The sequence below is a fragment of the Dicentrarchus labrax genome, unplaced genomic scaffold (assembly GCF_905237075.1).
Source record: "Dicentrarchus labrax unplaced genomic scaffold, dlabrax2021, whole genome shotgun sequence".
In the NCBI taxonomy this organism is placed as follows: Eukaryota; Metazoa; Chordata; class Actinopteri; family Moronidae; genus Dicentrarchus; species Dicentrarchus labrax.
The window spans coordinates 11170093-11190333 of NW_026136717.1; the positions used below are offsets into that span (position 1 = coordinate 11170093).

At 38.3% G+C, this 20241-nt stretch overlaps 1 protein-coding gene across 2 annotated transcripts in view; it reads left to right on the forward strand.

The window, feature by feature from the left end:
- The window catches only part of LOC127379286 (zeta-sarcoglycan-like), a 37949-nt gene that overhangs the window by 15678 nt on the left and 2030 nt on the right, over positions 1–20241 (forward strand). For both annotated transcript variants that reach the window (XM_051428696.1, XM_051428697.1), the window contains exons 4-6: positions 9417–9504; positions 10830–10952; positions 11792–11864. In XM_051428696.1, the coding sequence (XP_051284656.1) occupies positions 9417–9504; positions 10830–10952; positions 11792–11864 (284 nt within the window). The remainder of the gene's footprint in view (positions 1–9416; positions 9505–10829; positions 10953–11791; positions 11865–20241) is intronic.

A 20241-nucleotide genomic window follows, 5' to 3' on the forward strand; every position in this document is an offset into this window, starting at 1 on the left:
GAAGCTTATTTAAGAACAGTGGAACACTTAGTAAACTTCTGCAATCGCATTATATTATTATTATTTAATTGATATTTGGAGGCTTCTGTACCCTACAAAAAAACCAGGCCACTCTTTATTTGTGCTGGTTTTTCTTTTGTGGTGCACATGTTTTTATGTATGTCTAATTTGCAGGCACATTCTTTATTACAGACCAATATTGTACTTATATTTGGCAATAATTCTGTATTTTCTGTTCAATACAACGTTATATATATAAGTATATATATATATACTTATATATCGCAACAGGGAGCAATTGTAGGCAGCCGTTCATCAACCAGGTCAACAAATGGACACACAATAAAGAGGGGAACAAAGAAAAGACACTGAATCACACCTGTGGACAAAAGTGCAAGTTTTTCCACCCACTCGTTTTATTGATTTCAAGGGGAATCTGACTGAATCAAAGCCGGTAGCAGGCATTAATGACTATATACAAATAGCCAATCTTCTCACTGATGGTATGGTGTGCTTATGTAGGTCATGTAGAGGCATCAGTATTAAATTGAGACTTTCATAACCAGTTAAAAGCTCCTTGTAGTAGGTTGAGTAAAGCTATGTAGTGAAATTGTATTGCAATGTGTCTCATTTCTCATTTTATAACATTGTGCTTAGCATGTTTCAGCTAATTACAATAACATTACTGCTTTGTTTCACAGTCACCACCCTCATCTGCTTAATTTCCAGTGGCAGCAGTCAGTTGTTGTTGTTGTTTTTAGGCAAAAACTTAATAAACAACCTGTATGCTACATTCCCAACACTGAACAGCAGACAAAGTTATGGACTAGCTGGTGAACATAATTGAGCATTTAGTGGCTAAAAAACCCGATTATTTCATTCAGGAGTTGATAGAGACCAAAGTAGACTTAAGTAGAGAATGGACATTTGACTTAAAATTACAGAGTAACTGGAAACATGATTCTATAAGTTACTCAATATCTGCTTCATAACAATGTAAATAGACTGTTTGCTAACAAGTTTGTCTCTGTCAACAATATAAGGTCAATTATGTCAATATGTTTACAACTTATACTATACGACTATATTCTTCATTATATAATTTATGTATTTTCCACACTATCGTGGCAAAGTACAGGCTCTACTGCTTTAGTGTTGATGCTTCACATTTCCTGCCTGCTGTGCACTGCAGAGTGTGAACCCAGGCGGTCACAACTGCCTCTCCAAACCTCTGATTTGGTAACAGTGTGCCTCTGGCAGGTGAAATTTCAAGTGCAGAGTTGATTTCAAGCACTTAAAAATTAGAGCCCCATTGTTGCTTACACTTGTGAAATGATGGGCATTGTGTGGCACTCCTGCTTGAAAGTTCAAGTGTAAATTGGACGACAGACACTCAATGTTATGATTGTTTGAATATGTGTGACTAATGTTGGTCTCTTTTTACAGCAGCTTTCAGTTATTCCTCTGCTGAGCTGTCTGTCAAATCTGACAGATGGATGGATGGAATATTCCGTATATTATTTTTCTTCGCCCTGGGGGCTTCCCCTATGCATGTCTGTCAGTCCGTCTATCCATCCATTCATCCATCCGTCTGTCAGCTTTTACAGATGGTACAGCACGCACAAACACACTCGGGATTTAATGGCAAAAAGAGGCCAATAATGGGGCCCATGAAAAAGATTCAGCGGAACGAACTTAATATCAAATGTTTGAAATCCAGCTTACACTTAAAATTTCAAGCAGATAATTTCCACACGACAGCTCCACCTACACCTGTGAAAGCCACAATACTACTATAATTTCAGGCTTGTGAAATCAGTTCAACACTTGAAATTTCACCCGCCTGAAAGCAACAAAGCGGGTATAATTTCAGGCTTAAAATCTGTGTCCGACTTGAAATTATGGATGCAATGTTCCTCTGGCAGGTGAAATTTCAAGTGTTTGTGAAACGAAATGTTTGGGCAGGCATTTCTTTACCCACTTTCACTTTCCTTCCACAGAAACTTCAAACAGGGTGGATCAAGTAATGCTTATTCAATTACAAATATGTTGTTTTTGAGCCTTTAGTGAGGCTGTAGAACATTTTGGTTTCTGGCAACAGTGGAGTAATGGCTATTTATTGGCCAAAGCTTCAGATGCTCTAGAACATTAAAATTTTACATTTCTATCCACTTAGATACGTCACTACACTTACTACTGTTCAGTTTTGTTTTGCGTTCCAGCTTTCAACTTTTTATTGTCATTTTGTCTATTTTCAAGTTTTATTTTTACCACTAAGTGTTGTTTTTTTAACACAGACTATGTGTCTGTTTTGTTCAAGAGTAAAATGCAAGAGAAATTGTTTCTTTTTGCAAAAGTCATATTTTACTCGCTAATGCATTGTTTTGATTTCTGGTAGATTTGCACAATGCACAAATGAGGCATGGGTCTTGGGTATAATGATTTGTCTTGGAATAGCTTCTGTTCACATGCATTAGGGTAATCATGTCTGCTGCTACATTAGGACAACGGAGGTAAAATTAGATTCGATGAGTAGCAGTGATACATATTTAGGAGATTGGTCAGTCCACTCAGATTTGTTGTTTTTAGTGTTTTCTAAATTGATGTATTTAGTGAATTCTACTCATGGACCACTGAGTATTTTATTGATGTTAATAATTACGGGAGCTGATTTGACTGATTAGTTCCTCCTCTCTGCTTGAATGTGTTCAGAGAAAGAAAATCAGCCACTCAAGTGTTTAGCCTGCAGCCTTTGAAGTGTACTGTATCTGGACACGTGACCAGTTACAATCTGTTGCTTTATTAAAGAACATAAGGGGGTTTCCGGTTTGCTTTTGTATTGAGTACATATGTTTTGGGGGAGCTCAACCTCAACTTCACCTTTTACCTCACCAAAAAGAGATTACATTTAATTTCCCTGTGTCTGAAATGACTTATACAGGGCGGCTGTGGCTCGGATGCAGAGTGGGTCGTCCACTAATCGCAAAGGTTGTTGGTACAATCCCCGGCTCCTATCGCCATGTGTTGAAGTGTCCTTAAAGGAAGACACTGAACATCAAATTGCTCCCGATGCTGTGCATTGGTGTGTGAATGTGTATGAATGCGTTAGTTTCTGTTCGATGGGCTTTGCCATCACTGAGTGAATGTGTTTGAAAGGGCAAATGTGGCATGTAGTGTAAAAAAAGCTTTCAGTGGTTGGAAGACTAGAAAGACGCTATACAAGTACAGGTCCATTTACCATTTATAATGTTCTAAAAATAAATAAATAAAAAACAGATAAAGGAAAGAGACAAGAAAGAAGAAAATTCCAGTGAGAACTAGAAACTAAATTTAATGCTTCCAGTGCCCTGCTTCCAGTGCCCTGATTCCAGCTACCAATGAGGATGTCCTGGCAGCGATAAACATGCTGAACAGCACAGTCTACAAGAGGTTCACTCAGCTTAATGGGTCCTCGAGCCTTAAATCGGCTCTATCTGATGTCAGTGAGCAGGTGTCTTCAACTTGAATGCACCTCTACATTACGACGGGCACCCCTGGTGTTCATCTATCCCTGTCTAACTTTGGTTACCATGAAGAAACGTCCACGAAACACACCTAAAGAAGACAATAGTCATGTCACACATGTCCTTCATGGGCATCCTAGGTCCACCAGTCGAACTTGAGCACAAAATTTACTTTAGATTCTGTCTGAGACGGCCGCCCCCAAAGAAGCTCATTTAAGAACAGTGGAATACTCAGTAAACTTTAGTTGATATTTGGAGGCTTCTATACCCTACAAAAAAAGCATAAACCAGGTTGACTTAATAACATGACTGCTTTATGGTCCTCAAGGTACTGTACTGACGAACCCTGGAAAAAAAACATTTTTTTGCAGAATTTTATGAAAATTTCATCAATATCAATCACAGAGCAAACCGGATCTTGAAGCGATGGAAAATTGTTAAAAAAAATGTAAATTTACCCAAGCTCTCAATAGATTCAATTAATGTACAGATAGTGATGTTAATTTGGATGAGATAAAAAAGTAGTGCTGTCAAACGATTAAAATATTTAATCGTGATTAATTGCATTAATGTCATAGTTAACTCGCAATTAATCGCAATTAATCGCACATTTTTATCTATTCTAAACATCCCTTGATTTCTATTTTTCTCATTTTAATGCTTTTTTCAACATGGAAAAGTGGATCGGCTTGCTTTGTGCAAATGTTGTTTTTATTGAAAAATCATCCATTGTCGCCTGGCTTTGACGAGGGGGCGGAGAATTTGCATCAGCTGTGTGCTTGGCCATCAAGTGGTATTTCAGACTGGACGTGCTGCGATGATAGCTCAGTTCACAGCGACAAAACACAGATCACTTTGGTCTTGTCAACTTTATTTGGCAACTTTTTAAAAGTAAACTTTCCATTCAGAATATTATTGGCATCCATTTCGGCGTCTCGGGCTCGCCATCCAACGTAACGTCTACTACTCTTAAACAAGTGTGTGCGGCGTGCCTGTTGTTTTGTTTCCAGTCTAGCTAGATCCGGTGTGGTGTTGTACTTTTTCTAACGTTACTAGTTGTTGCAACAGCATGTGAAAAAAACTACAAAGTTAAACAAACGTTAATCTCGCGATAAAAAAAATTGACGCCGTTAAAATGGGTTTGCGTTAACGCCGTTAATAACGCATTTAACTGACAGCATTATAAAAAAGTAATCTCCTTTTACAATAATAAAGCCCTCGCTCCCTTTTTCTTTTTTAGTTATCATGAAACATTGGACGCTAGCATAAAACAGAAGCCTCTAATATCTCCCATTGACGTCGTTATATGCTGATGACATCCTTTTATACATCTCAAACCTGAACATCCGTACTGCCCCTATTCACTCTAATGAATAATTTTGGTAATGTCTTTAAAATAGGATGAGTATGAATAATGCCAATTTCTAAAGTGGTTAATGTGACATATGTACAGTTCATTTCTTTTAAATAACCTACAATAACTTAACTTATATCTTTACGTAGACTTAACAGAAAATCCCCATGATCTCCTATGAATGAATTGGCAAATCAAATTTCAGCAAGTTAAGTGTAACACTGGAAAACCCTTCCAATCTCTGGTTGGGAAGATCAATACAATAAAGATGTTGGGGCTGCAGCACTTTTTCCATCTCTTTGAGTCAATTCAATGTTTTATTGCTGATTCTTATTTGGAGCTATAAAGCCTTCAGAATTTCTGGGAAAAAAACACTGCAGGTGGGTTTACCCTACTAAACTTTTAAATGTATTATTGGACTGCCCACTTATAAATTCCTGCAAGGTGGAAAAAAGGTTTTTTCCACAGACTCCTGCGCAGCATGGTTACTAATAGAACAATTGGTTTGCAAAAAGCTCTTAGCCTCCTCTTAAAAGTGATGTTTTAGTAACAGCTTTGTAGTTGGCAGTATTATAAAAATCTAAAAGCAGATAAAATGGTACAGTAAGGCTCCAAAAATCTGTGGACACATCATTCCTCATTCCACTTGGAAACAGAGATATCTGTAAAATAGGTGATCAATGGGACCTTTGCCCCTTTTTTAGTGTTACGAGGAGTTTCCAATATCCCTGCACCTTTTCTTTTTTTTTTTTTTATTGATTTACAAATTTGAGACTATATGCCAGGAAGTATATGCCTAACTTTGACATCTTTGGTGAGCATAAGTCTCTGGAGGCAATAAATACATTTGATCCTGTTTCCCACAATGCTTTTTTCCTTTTTTTAAAAATCAGATCTTGCATAACAGAGCTTTATTCAACACAGCAGAATTTTAACAGATGTGGGCGGACGAGCTGAATGTAGAGCAAAATGACGAGGTTTGGAATGAATGTTGAGAGTAAACATGATTGTTTGGTCAATGTCAGACATAGTCTTACACAGTTTAAATGTTACACAGACTCTATTATTCCTTGCGAGTGTGAAAAAAACTAGTTTGTACCCACATATAATTTTTGGTTGAGAGAAATGGCAAACACATTACATCTGGAGAAGCTGAAAAGAAAAAACATGAATTAGTTTAGCATATAGAGTCACTACGACTTGCCACCACAGTAATGGCGGCGCTGCTAGAAGGTGGAACACACAAATCAGTCGCGGGATTTGTGTATACAATAATATACTTTTTAAAGAAAAATTGACTTGACTGTGGTTATTACCTAGAATGTACTGTTTTATTGGATTGAAATGGCCAATAAAGAATTGTCCAGTTTTGATTATCTTAACATTTAACTCTTTATAGTTGTATTCCAATTATTCTCTTGCTGTTGACACTAGTATTGCCATTTTAAATGAAGTAAAAACCCTGAAATTGCATCTTTGCTGTGAATTTAGTTCTCTGCTTTAGTCTGAAAAACAATGTGGTATGAGGCAACACATTGCCCAGATACAGTTTATCAAATCTCAGCTGTTCAGACGGTTGGCTCTCGTTATTTTCCCCAAGGACCCTAAATGATCTATAAATAGCATCAGATGCAGGTGTATCTTTATTGGGGTGAAACTTTCGCCTCACTGAGTCTCACCTACTTGCACTGGAGATGCACGACAAAAATGATTGTAAGCACCAGTTCTGAATTCAAGTCTGCAGATGAGGGCTAAAGCCATCCACTTGTTTAACTCTCACAGTTTAAAATCAAAGCTTTTTGCAGCTGCAGCAGTGCCTCAGAGATCTGAACATCCTTCAAACCCAGTTTGCTAGAACCAATTTAATTTGGCTAACAGTATTACACTGAAATACAGGGGCCTTTTAATATGAGAAATATTAAATATGCCTGAAAACATGTTCCAAAACAGCCTATACCCTGCATGCAAAGGGCCTTCCTGCAAGATTTGATATTTGAATGAGGAAATTAAGACTTAATAGGCGTACCTTTTCAACTTATGACATGTTTTCTTCATTATATTTACTTGTTCGGCTTAGTATGCAAATAGGCCTCAAGCACAACAATCAAATATAATTAAAATTTAAATATATTTATGCAAATATTTGTTTCGGATTACAGTTAAACCCTGAGCTCTTTATCTATGCTTTAAAGGCATTTTATTTAACACTCAGAAAGATATTTGCATCACATGAGGTAACTTTGTTTTCAACAAGTTCATTGAAGCAGTGCGCTGTGCTCTTACTTTCAGCTATGATGTTATTCATTGTATGCAGGGAAGCATCCTTTGCCTTACAGCAGCCATGGTAATTTTTCAGTCTGACGGGGCCCACTGCACCTTCAACAACGGGCTCCATTTATGTGCATTCACTCTGATCTGCACTTGACCTTCCTCAACAGGCGCAGTGACTAAAAAGCCTTTTATGTGATCCCAAAGAAGTGTTGAGGAGAGCAGGAGCATCTCAGTCATGGCCCCCCAGGAAACTGTTTAAGACCTATAAAGTCTTTAAAGGGATACTTCAAATGAGGAACTCAAATTTTCTTCATGATGCTGTGCTTTCTGGCAAACCTCCATTCATGATGCACATTTCTATTGGGGAGGAGCAAGCAGGGAATGAAAATGAACCGACTGACCTCTGCAAAGTTACACGCCGCACAAACTTGAGCTGATCTGCTACAATTTAACGCCTCTTTTGGGAGAGCATGAAGTTAATCAAACCTATTAGACTGCATCACAGCATAGTTATTAGCTCAAATGTGAAACTATGACTAAATGCATAACAAATGTCACTTTTAATTACAAATAATCCAACAGTAAGAAACATTAACATGAACTGAACATTGTGAGATATAAGGGGGTTGGGAGTTCAAATCAACAGCAGCGTGCACCATCAGTGAGTTAGCTGTGCGCTTTTGTGCTGGGTTAAAAAATGTTTTATACATCATCATTAATCATTATCATTGATACTTTTATGTTTACAATAGGTCAAATGACTGTGTAATGTGAAAGGGGTTATTCGTGGTAATGAACCCACAGAGAATTGTCACCCCTCAGTTCTACAGTGCATTTTAGCATCTTTCAGCTCATTGTTTTGGATTTACAGTTTGCAACTTTACTGTTGGTTTACTTCTCACCTTTCTCATAAGTATAGACACAGAATGTAGCTGTTTTCAGTACCAACATAAAACTGATGAACCAATTGTATGCAACAAACACCACTCAGTAATAGTGGAGCATTTATAGCTAAAAAAATTTGTCATGTTATCAACCAAGAGTGCAAGTCCTCATTATGTCGCCAAGCTTTCAGCACCACTCGTCATAAGAATAAACTCATTCCCACTCAATCATTATTACACAGTTAAATTAGAGCGTATACTAACATTATATACAACAAAGCTGCAGCACATCAAACGTTTGGTCAAGCAGATGTGATCCAGAGACATCAAGAAGCAATACTTTCAGCAGCTGCATTTTCACAGTTACTGCTGCTATGTACACAAACACTGCTGTAAGCCTCTGACTCATGCATACATACATGAACCCTTAGTATGGTGGATTTACTGGGTACCTCACTGCATATTTACTGCATATGATAACAATGCTGTTATCATATTGCAAAACATCCACAGCCTACTAGAATCTCTACAAAACAAAGGGAAAACCGTTTGCATGGAGCGCAAGCCTTTTCAGCATGCACGCAGTTACACACGTGTGCCATCATTCAAATGTCAAACAGCCATAAACTTGCAAAATGCAAAACTGCCAGAAAGTAGAAAAGGTCCAGAGTTAAAATGTCTGCAGTGAAGAAAGGACACACCTACGCCTGTCAGTGATGGAAAATACACATTTTCAGCTCAACCACCCTGCCACCCCCTTCTCCTCAGACTCTACCTACACTTCATTACTCATCCTTGGATAATTTAGTTTTAATTCGTTCCATTTTAGTCTTAATGTGGTGTAATTCAGTGTTTTATATCTAGGAAATATTCGCTTGGAAAGGGTTTTTTATATTACAATACAGCCTTCTTTGCATTGACGTAGGTACACAATTATTATTATCAAATGTACCTATTTTGATGGGGCTTGTAAAATCGAAATGGATTGGCATATTGACATTTCTTTAACAACTTAAGGTGACTAATGACTCTAAACCAAGCTGCTTTCAAGATAATTGAGATAACGTAAACTTGATTGTTACAGCACCACTTTAAGGTCAATGAGAAGTGGGTGAACTTTTGGTGACTTTTGGTCTTACGGTTTTTGCTGTACGAGCACTTTTAGTGGAGAAAAACAAGAAGGCAGCAAGCTTCACTGCTTAGACCTCTAATGATGGCTAAAATAAGACCCAAGTTTAAATAAGCCAGTGGGATCATAACAAATTAGAATTCACAAAGCTAAGGTTCTCCCTCCCGTTAAAGGGATCCCAATATCAGATTTAGGATCCTAATAAAATTTTTCTCTTTTATTCTTTCTTTGTCGCCCTCTCTGTCTTTCTCCTTCCCCATTCATGCTTCCCTTAGGACAGCTTGTTGGTCTTGCGATCAGAAAAGAACGTAACGATGAACGTCAGGAACGACCAAGGCCAGCTGACTGGGCAGCTCACAGTGGGTGAGTCTTTAGTTTTTACTACTGTAAACATTCATTGGGAAGCCATTTCATTTGGGATAATAAATCACTACTTGCCTTCAACAGCTGATGGGAGATGCGTACTGTGTACCGTTACATCATTTTGTGGCCTAACGGTTGTTTAAACTGTGGTTGAACTGTTTTTTTGCCCTTGTGTCACTTAAAGTTATGTGCTACTGGTTTATTTACACTTAGATTCCGCCTTTATTTCTCTTTCTACAAACAACTTATTTAAAAGTGATCGTAGATTAATCTGGCCTTGGCTGTAAATTGCCTGATCAATCTTATTTTGTTAATGACTTTAATCAAGATTAGCGCAACAATTCATCTTTAAACTCTCTTTAATCGTCTCAGTGCCTTTAAAAATACTTTTTTTTCTCTTACAGACACTAACCTTTGATGCACTTATTGAAAGGACAATGGATTCTTCTTATTATCAGAAAGTTTAACCATCAGTCAGTCCAAATTACCAAAGTCATTTACATGATTAATGACCACTGGAAAGCAAATGACCTGCTTATTAACATTAATAGCTATTGATCTTAGCCAACATAAGTTGAGAGTTGATGCTGATTTGACAAGACTGGTGATATGACACTTTTTGGTCACGCTTGACCTTCCTCCGAAAATTAGTGCCTGCTTTTGTAGAAACTGCATTTTGTCTGGAATGAGATGAAACTTGGCGAGAATAATTAAATTCCCCAGCCGTCGCAGCCCGTGGATTAATGGAAGAGAGAGGAGGGGAGCACGAGAAAGGGAGACGTTAAAAGTTTCTGCATGCACATCTGGAAAAACACCAAAGTCTGGAGAACGGGAATTAATATTCCTCACCAGCGGAACAGATTACTGATTTGTCTTCATCCATTGTAAAAGCATGGCTTATCCAGCTTTGTTAGACGCCTTTCATTTGCAGAGCAAGCACTCCACACAGTATTTCAGATTGCTAATAGTCTTACATGCCCAAACATAGTTTCCCAAAGCTGATTTGCAAGGCCAGAGAAACACAAGGCAACCTTTATTTGACAGTATCATTTACAAAAAGAACATTATTGTTAGCAGTGCAGACTAATACAACTTTTTAGCTGGAAAGCTGTTCTTTAATCCTTTTTAATTATCAAACTAAAATAAATGTAGTCCTGCAAATGTTCATAAAATATTGAACAATGCTAAACCAATACAAATAGGTTGAGTTCTCAGCGCCCAGCACCTTGCTTAAGTGCAATCAGCAGTGTTTGTAGTGGGGTTTTTTTTTTTTTTGGTGAAAGCCAGAAGCTCCAGTTTGGACGTTTCTCTCTCTCTCTCTGCAGGACCTGAAGCTGTGGAGGCCCAGTGTCAGAGGCTGGAGGTACGAAGTAAAGATGGAGGCAGACTGCTGTTCACCGCAAATGAGGAGGAGGTCATTATGACAACCGAAAAGTTCACCATCACAGGTAAAATATGCTGTACTCTCAACTTATACTCTACTCTCTATTCTCTACTACTGATGTCTGAGAAATGTAAATCTGTTCAAAACAAAACAAAAGCCAAACTTATCAAATGTTATATGTTGTCTTTACGACTGCAAATTGCAAAAGCGGCCACGTGCAATATGCATATCGCAGAAGCCTCAATTTTATTGATAGATGTAAAGAGGCTGATGAGAAAGCTGTCAATCGAACTCTGGGGCGAACTCAAAAACGGATCGCAGTGCTGTTCATTCCTGCTTTTAAATTCAGAATAGACTAACCATGTACGTTTGTGATGGCACAATTTAAGCGGGAATTCATAAGCTAAAGTTAAATTGACAGCGATCCATGTGCTGACCACGGGGACTGCCGGGAAAGCAATCGAGATGGTAACCATAGTAACGAGCATCTGAATTTTAATTGCAAGGATATTCCCAGAAAGGGAAAAGGAGTGAAAACAAAGGTGTGTATTTTGGCAGTTCCCCATTAAAACGTGAGTAAAGTGAAATGTGGAGGCCACACAGTGACTGTCCCCTCCGTCTTGTATTTAGTTGTCAGTCATCACATATGAGTTCCAGCAGTCTCGACTAATGATGCTCATAGCCTGTTTCTTCAAGAGCTCTTCTTTGGGACACCAGAGCAGAAAAAATATTCCTTTTTTTACAGACATTTGACTCGTCATAGTAGGAGAAGTTCCAGAGTTCGTTTGAACTGAACTAAGAGTTTTTGATACTGAGTGCCAAAAAAGTATTGAGGTTTGATACTAAGCCTCAGTAAATGTTGGCTGGACTTTTGTGAATCATAACAGTACATTTTATCGGCAGGCTCAGAAGGCGCCGTGTTTGGACATTCAGTAGAAACTCCCCTGATCCGGGCGAGGGCTTCTGAAGACCTTAAGTAAGTTCATATTCATTGACTTTACAGAAATTCATTAAAGCTTAATGTCACATGTTCATATCCTGTTCAATTAAAATGAAGATCTTTAAATGATGATGATAAATGTTCCATGGCATTTCAAAGTCGATGCATACGCTGTGTGAAAAAAAAAAAAAAAAAACACGTGGCAGGAACCATTATTTACCAGTATCATTATTCTCAAGCACCGTCCTGTTAACTACTACTGGTAGGGCTCGTTATCACACAAATTTAAAACTAGATTTGACCATTATATTAATTTCACAGCCGAGGGATGAGCTAATTTGTTAGTTATTCTCTATAGCAGTCAGGAATTGATTAAAGCATCGAGAGAGCATGGAGAAAGTGGGTAAGGTTGAGATGCTTATTAGACCCATACACGCCCGTGCATGTGATCCCCACTGCACTCCGCCTGAGGCTCTGAGCCCTGTGTCGGTCCATTAACGAGCTATAACGAGTTTGGTTTGTTGTCCACCTTACTGGTCCTGAAGGGAGCGCTGGGATCAAAGTTGGCAGAAAAAGCAGTGTTCTGGCATCTAATTCCTCCAGAGTGAGAGGAATACTGATGAGGTTCACTTTAAAGCAAGCACACGTACACACACAGGACTCACACACATACACACACACACACAGGCTCAGCTCTGGGGTGACCATCTGCAATGTGGTCAAAATTTTAACAAGAGGCAACCGAACGGGAGACAGTTAAAACCTCAAAAAGCTCCAACATGTTGTTTGCTTTCAATGGGATTCAGATTTTCCTCTATTTAAATGCATATTTGATCAAAGATGTTTAATTTACGCATTGTCAAAGTTTGATTCTGTTTGTGGGGTTTCATTTAAATCATATTTCAAACAACATTTAAAAAAGAAAATCCATCTTTTTTTCAGGCTGCTTCAGAAATGACTGGCTTCCCTCACTGAAATATTTCCAAACAAGCTGCAAAGCAAGATGTACAAACTGTACTGTCAGGACTTTAAATAAATGTTCCTTTTATCTAAACCCAATTTATTTTCCAAACGCCATGTCAAAGAATCTTCATACAGTAGTATTAAAAAAAAGCAAAATGGAGAAAACTCAATCATGTTGGCTATTAATGATATGAATTCAAGCCTAACAACATTTTTTTTTAAAATCATTATGATGTTGTTTTTTACATTCTTAGCGTCTGTGTATAGACTAATTTGGCTGTGGGCAAAGTACACAGGCTGCCATTACTGCAGTGGTACTATATTGTTGTTGGATCAATAAGGGATTGCCCCATATCATGTGATATGTTAATATATAGTGAAACAAAGGTTATATGTAATGTAAATTTGATAGACTCCAACCTTTCCAGCAACATTTTGTTCAGTTTAAATACATGCCTAGATGTCTTTTTTCCCCTCTCATTTGCATTTTACCCAAACCACATTCTCTGCATAGTAATGGTTCTTGGCTGTGAATTTCACTTTCAGAATTCTATGTTTCAGATTTTTATTGAATGATGTAATTTGTCTTATCGCAAGGTAAGGTATCATAAATTGGGAGTTTGATTATTTAAATTCTTAAGCTTGTAAATTCTAAAAAAGTAAAGCAGGCTAGAGTTTAACCCCCCCCAAAAAAGTATTTCTCTATAAGTTTAGATATTCTTGACTTAATAAGCAATAATCAGAGGGAAAGTTCAGGGAAATAAACTTGCATGTATGTCAAAGAAATGTGGTTTTATATGGACCCTATCACTTCTATGAATTGAGAAAGTGACTCCTTAGCATTTTTGCATTCATCCTGTGTGCTCTGAACAAAATATGTTAATATTATTTCCCAATCCAATTTCAGACCTGAGTTTTGAGACAAGTTACATTCAGCCATTGGAGGGGGTGATTGCCAACCCCTGAAATTGAACCGTTGTGCTTTTTTTTAATGCAGTTAGGCCAGAGCTTCTCAACGTCACGATTTGGGACTCATTAAAAAGAGTCATGCCGACCAGTCGTCACCTGTTTCATATGCCAGTTGTGATCAGTTCAACCAAACAGTGATTTCCACCCCTTTATCTGGATAATTTCATTGAAAATAGCCTGGAAAAAAAGAAAAAATTAGAGGAAAGTCTGACCGACAATCCGACCACATGGTATTTTTACACAACTTTCAATGTGTAAAAAAAGAATGCAACACTATAAATGGCTTCAGGGAGAATCTGTGTGAAATGTGCGCAGTTATTCCCATATTTAAACAATATTGCATCTCCACCTTCGAGTTTGTTAGTTCGGAACAACTATAAACTTTTGCCCTCCAACATGGTCAGACGACAGGCCGTACAGTTAGTAGTTCTTTTCCTTTTCTGGCAGATTACTTCCTCTTTAATATGATTTGACATGAAGATCCAGTCACTGTCATGGAGCAGAAAATCAGCACTACCTGTGACAACTCTCTTTCAGCTCTGGTTCCTTTTAATGGTACCAAAGCAGACACTTTTTCATTATAAAGCCAGACAGTAAATTATGAGCCGGAGTAGCCTGTTGATTGATTACACAAGTGTAAATCGAATTTATCATCCGATATGATGACATCACACTGTATAATGAGGGCGACAGTACCAGAAAAAGACTGATTCTTACTGAAATAAAGATTACCCATCTCCCCACCACCCTGAAAGTGTGAGTCAAATCCTCTTTGCAAACCACTCGGCACCTGTCAGTAAACCTCTCTGGACGGTACAGATACGGCTTGGCTCACGTCCATGTCGCCCTTCTTTTCCTCTTTTAAAGAAGTATCTTCCTCTTTGTGATGTGTTTTATTTCTCTGCATGCCAACAGTAATCTGGGAGAAGAACAGAGCAGAGACGAAATCAAAGAAACCCACCTGAGATCTTCCTTTTCTTTGAAGCACCTGTTCTTCTCCCCGAGCGCTTTATCTGTGTACACTCACACTCAAGTTTGTCTATATTTGTCATCATCATGCTGCTTCCGAATAACTGAATATACTGAGTATAATGATTCCATTGGCATTTAATTACACATTTTACATTTAGTGTTTTAAAGTTTACTTGTGCACCTAATTGTCAGTGTTTGCTTCCATTTTCTCCTGTAGTTTTACCCTATTAAGGCTTGTGAGCTGTAGGTGTACAGGTTTATATTTCTACTGGGTTATTCTGCACAAGAACAGCTGAATGCTGTTTCAGAGGGATGCAGATTCAATGGGAAACCCACTAATCCTCTGCAGAGCAGTATAGGTGCTGGTCAAACACGCATTATTTAAATATTTGCCGTATGCTATAATTGTGCTCAAATAAGTCTAAAAAATGTGAAGACTCTAAAAACACTTGAGTTTAAACTGTATTTCACTTGATTGTGTTCCCATTAATGTCAGGATAATACAAAATGCTTAAAGTGGGTCTAAACCAGGATTTTGGGTGCGTCACAAACCTTTTCCAGTTTTTGGTTTGCGTCTTGTTTTCATGTAGACTCAGTTTTAATATTGAGGTACTGTTATATGAAGGATTGCTGGTGCAAGTTAACTATTAGCAGTAGATAAAGCACAAGGACAGAGGCATTGTATAGATTGGTGACTTTAAAAAAAACTACAATATTATATAAATTATGAGCATTTATTATACACAAAATGATGCAAGGAAAACTGTAAAATGTACTGAGATACTGTATTGACAGAAAAATGCTCACCATGAAGTCAGGAGACAAAAAGTTGCAATTAAAAATGTAATGAAATCGAAATCGGATGGTGGGTAAGGTCTCTTATGTCTGTTATTTCCTCTGTCGCAGCAAAAAGTGTGTGAAATGTAGGGCTGCAGCTAATGATCATCTCCTCCATTAATCAATTACAATTACTAATTTCCCACTCGCCGAGGTGATGTCTTCAAATCTAAAACACAAGAATCTTTATTTTTTTGTCACTTGACTAAAAGATTAATCAAGTAGTTGTTTTGGCTTTAAGTGAAGTGTGTATTTTATAATACAAAGACAGGAGTGCAGGAGGTTAACAGTTAAGTAGAGTGACTGATTTATAGTCCATTAGTTGTTTTGGTCCCTCTACGACTTATATTTCACTTTATTTTTTCTCCTCCTCAGTCCATCCTCTCTGTCAGCTGTGCTCCCCAAAAACTAGGAAACGTGTCTCTGCATGGCGACTCGTGAATAATTGCACTTGTGCTGAGGAGCTATCAGGAATAGAGACCTTCATGTTGAGGTCTCTAAAACAAGGACAGTGCAGTTATAAAGTGGATATAGTCCTGCAGGAGAGACGTGTCAGTTTGTCACGTCCTGCTCGCTTCTCACAGCTTCATTACCTTTTAGTCATAGCTCTTGTCAGGCTCTGATCAGCTCCTTCACCTGACAGTCACCTCTGCGGTTCAGTTTCACTCTCAAAATACCCCTCCGGTGCTGGTTTTTGAGAACAAGAAATCAAGATAGTTAATTCCCGGAAATTTGCCTTAGAGGATTCTTTTTTTTTTTTTTTTGGCTGCCCACTCAGTGCGATAATAGCTGCAGCTTCCAACCAGAAATTACAGGCCTAAATATGAAAATATTTCTGTCAATTACATAATCGGATCATTTTGTATCCCACTCTAGAGGATGGTGCTCTGATTCCTGATGTCCCAAATCCATCTGAACAGGCCGGGGGAAGCTGCGTGATAAATGCTGTGAAGCTCGGTTTGCAACGTGGTATCACTGATGATTTCACTGTGATACTCCTGTCATCTAGTTTGTTCACATTCAGAAAGACTTCGATTCTCTTGACGTGTATGGGGGACGGATGGTGGATGGACGTCTGATCACTGCGACAGAAAATCTCCAGGTCTCAATCGTGTCAAGAACAAAGAATTTTTGCAATTTTTTTGCAAGCTGTATATAAAACTACTTCTTAAAAAGCACATGGGAATCTGAAGTGAGGCAAGTTTGACATTAATAAGCAAAGGCAGACTGGATTTGAAGGTTCTCTGCTCTTGTACACTGCAGACATCACATGGTACATTTCCAGGCCCAGTATCAGAGAGCAGGAAAACAGCTTTTCATTTGATTTTTTTTCGCTGCAACTTTCTGCTACTAGAGCTCTCCTCCTCTTCAGGTTTAAAGTCTGTTTGCAGCACGGCCAGCCACATACTCCTCTCAAGTTGAGCCGCACAATTTTCAGGACAGCCTCTGCAGTGGCAGTGTCCACGCGAGAGTGACAGGTTCATTAAGAAGATAAAGGCAGAACAGAACAACTCTTCTTGGTCCCACTTAGCTCTGGTCAGACTTTTCTCCCAACAATTTTGTGGGATTGAGATGTTGTGCAGCCTGAGTGTGTTCTTTGTTTCTTTTTTAGCTTTGGCTGCAGCAGGGAAATATGGTGGTTCTTTGTTATTGTGTATTGTTCAGATGTCTCGTTTTGTTTCACCAACAGTCCAAAACCTCAAAAAACATGACATTAACTGTCATAAAAGACAAAGAAAAGATTCTCAGGTTTTGATGCTGACCGTTGATGGATAGACGTTGATGGCTGGATGGTTTTATGTCATGCCGTTACTTGATGTTCATAGTTTTATGCGAGCTTGCGCAACGGATAAAGAGCTTGTTTAAACATATTGTTTTTTATGTTTGATGTATCTAATATTTAAGTTAATGTTGGCCTTAAAAGTCCTGTATTGGTTGAGCTATAGTACGGTCTTAAATGATACCATCAAAACAGGACTCAGCAGGCTTCAACCAAGAACCACAAAAACTTTTTTTTACATTTGTACATCCAACTCTTTGATGATATATCCCAATAAACCTGCACTTGATAGGGGAAGCCAAGGCAGGTTTATTCGTCTACAACTTTTAAACAACAAAAAGCATTAAGACAAGATATAAAGGACACAGAGGGCAATGAAAGAAGACAGAATATTTAGATAAAACAGAATAAACATAAAGATAAAAATGACAAATTGGCCCTTTTTAAGTAATGTCGAGTGAAGTAAAGTAAAGTAAAGCCGAGTCTGAAGGCTCGTTATATTCATTATATATCTAGCTTTGCTGGCGGATGTCACTGCAAAGGTAGTGCTATTCAGGTTCTGTATTTTTAGACTGAGATTGCTTTCTATGCCCCAGACTAGTTAGAGAACACGTACCCAGTGTGGAAGTGCTGCTGTGGGTCTGTACACTGTACAGCCCCACTGAGAGACTGTATGTGATAGTGGAATATAAAAATAAACTCGGCTTTCACCTTTTGGAATCCCCTCAGCTACCACAGTAGATATGCAGTATTTAAAACCCCCCTCATTGACTGCGACTTCAGAGATGGCCATCAGCACATTTGGTCCTGTACAGCTCTGCAATGCGATGACCTTTCCGTGGATGTAAAGGTCAACCTGAATGCAGCAAGAAAAGCTGGTCAGATTTCCCAGAGAATGGGAGAGAGCCTGTCGTCAACAGCCGATATGACTGCAAATACCACATAGGTTATCTGTAGTGAGGGCTTTACATATCAGAGTTTTCTGGATGGAGCCAGAAGCCCTGAAATATTCAGGGAACAACTGGCTTCTTACTGGGGGAAAAGATGGCGCTTTTGTTCAGGAAACTAAAAGTTTTTGGACATTGTGATGTTCAAAAACAAACTAAATATAGTCTTAATAACACGTTACGGGTCCCACAGTTTTCCAACCATTTCCTAGAAGTTGACTGACAGGTAATGTAACTGTAGATTCACGTAGGAGGTTTCTGAAAAGAAGTGAACACTGTCCCCCTTTTTCCATGAGTTAGAGCCAAATTAGTAGTCTAGGCAGTGGATAGCAGCTGAGAATCTTTCTACAGGCAAGCATACAGTTAATATTTAATTAATATAATGGCGATATGTTAGCAGAACTGAAAGATATCCATCTACAAATCAACATTTTTCGGTGCTGCTCTGAGGCTCTCAATGATACCGCATGCTATTTAGTTTGTTCAGTTGTCGAGACTTCTGTCCTTGTTGGCTTTAAAAGAGGAATTCATTCTTCACCGTGGAAACAGCAGTTGAATGATTCACAAATTTCATGTGTTCCATGTATCTTAAATTATATTAATTTAACTTGTAATGTAATGTTTACCCGTCAGCAGTAAGTTGAAATGGCTTCATGCTGCTGTTGGAGCCCCAGGAACTAGGCCATAAGCGTTCAGTACATGAAAATAGAAGCAGTTTGAGATGGTTATAAAATCCAAGAGACATTTTTTAATTTAATTTAATTTATTTAATGCTTTATTTTGAACTGTGCTGAAACAAGCACTCTCTGAAATTTTAGCACTTTGTCTTCTGGCAGAATCAGCGAAGCTGTGTGTGCGTGTGCGTGTGCGCGGCGCAGCGGGTGGTGACAGAATGGAGTGAAACAATCACAGACGCATCACATATCACTAACTTCTTACTGCACAGCTCAGTGCAGAGTGTTTTAAATTGGTCTTTTAATGACTCGTCAATCCAAGCCACAGATAATCAGATGATGGTTGAGAAATAATTATTGCGAAAGCTAAGGAGGACTCGAACACAGATTCTTGTGGCGCGCTAATGAACGGCTGGGGGTCGGGAGAAGAAACGGAATGTTGTGTTGCTATGGGAGATGGACTGAGGATGTTTTTTAAAAATAATAAAATTAAAAAAGTAAAATATGCTAACAATTTTTTACAATGAATTAATCACTTATCACTTATCCACAAAAACATTTTTACTCTGAAAAACAAAAATAAAGAAGAGAGAAAAGAATAAATAGCTGTGGAAGAGTAAAAAGAAAACAACAACCGAGCAGACATCAATCTCTTTCCACAGGTCTAGGGCATAACCAGTCGCAGGTCAAAGGCACATTTCACAGATCCTCTCCAAACTGTATCTACTGAAAGCTGATTTAAAGTCAAAGAGGCTTTTCAAATGCAGATGAAATTCATTTGCTTTTCTCCCCCTCCCCCTTATTCCAATAGTGCATAATCCGAAATGTGTGTCACTTTCAGAGGGTATGGAGATTTAAGTGATTTCAAGATGGCTCCTTAAAGTCTTCCATTTAAAATTCATTGAAAACAGATTTGGGGAAGATGGGGGGGGGATCAATTTGAAACGGTTATGAGTTATGAAAACAAATTCCACATTGATTGGCTCTCACACTTATCTTTCCCCGTGTAAACAAATAGTCCACAGGAGGAAAATGCAAATTGCATTAGCCCCAGTGTTGCTGAAGGTCAAAATCAGCTGGTACAATTATGGGCTGTTTAGGAGCCATACTGGATTAGAATAATGAGAAGAGCTGCTTAAACATGAACGGCAGCTTTAATATTCCACAGGTGGAGATGTCGTCGGTATAACTAACACCTAAAATACATTTATGCTGCAGGAGTCATACAGAAATATCAATAAGATGGGTTTTTTTTCTCAAAGATAGATAGA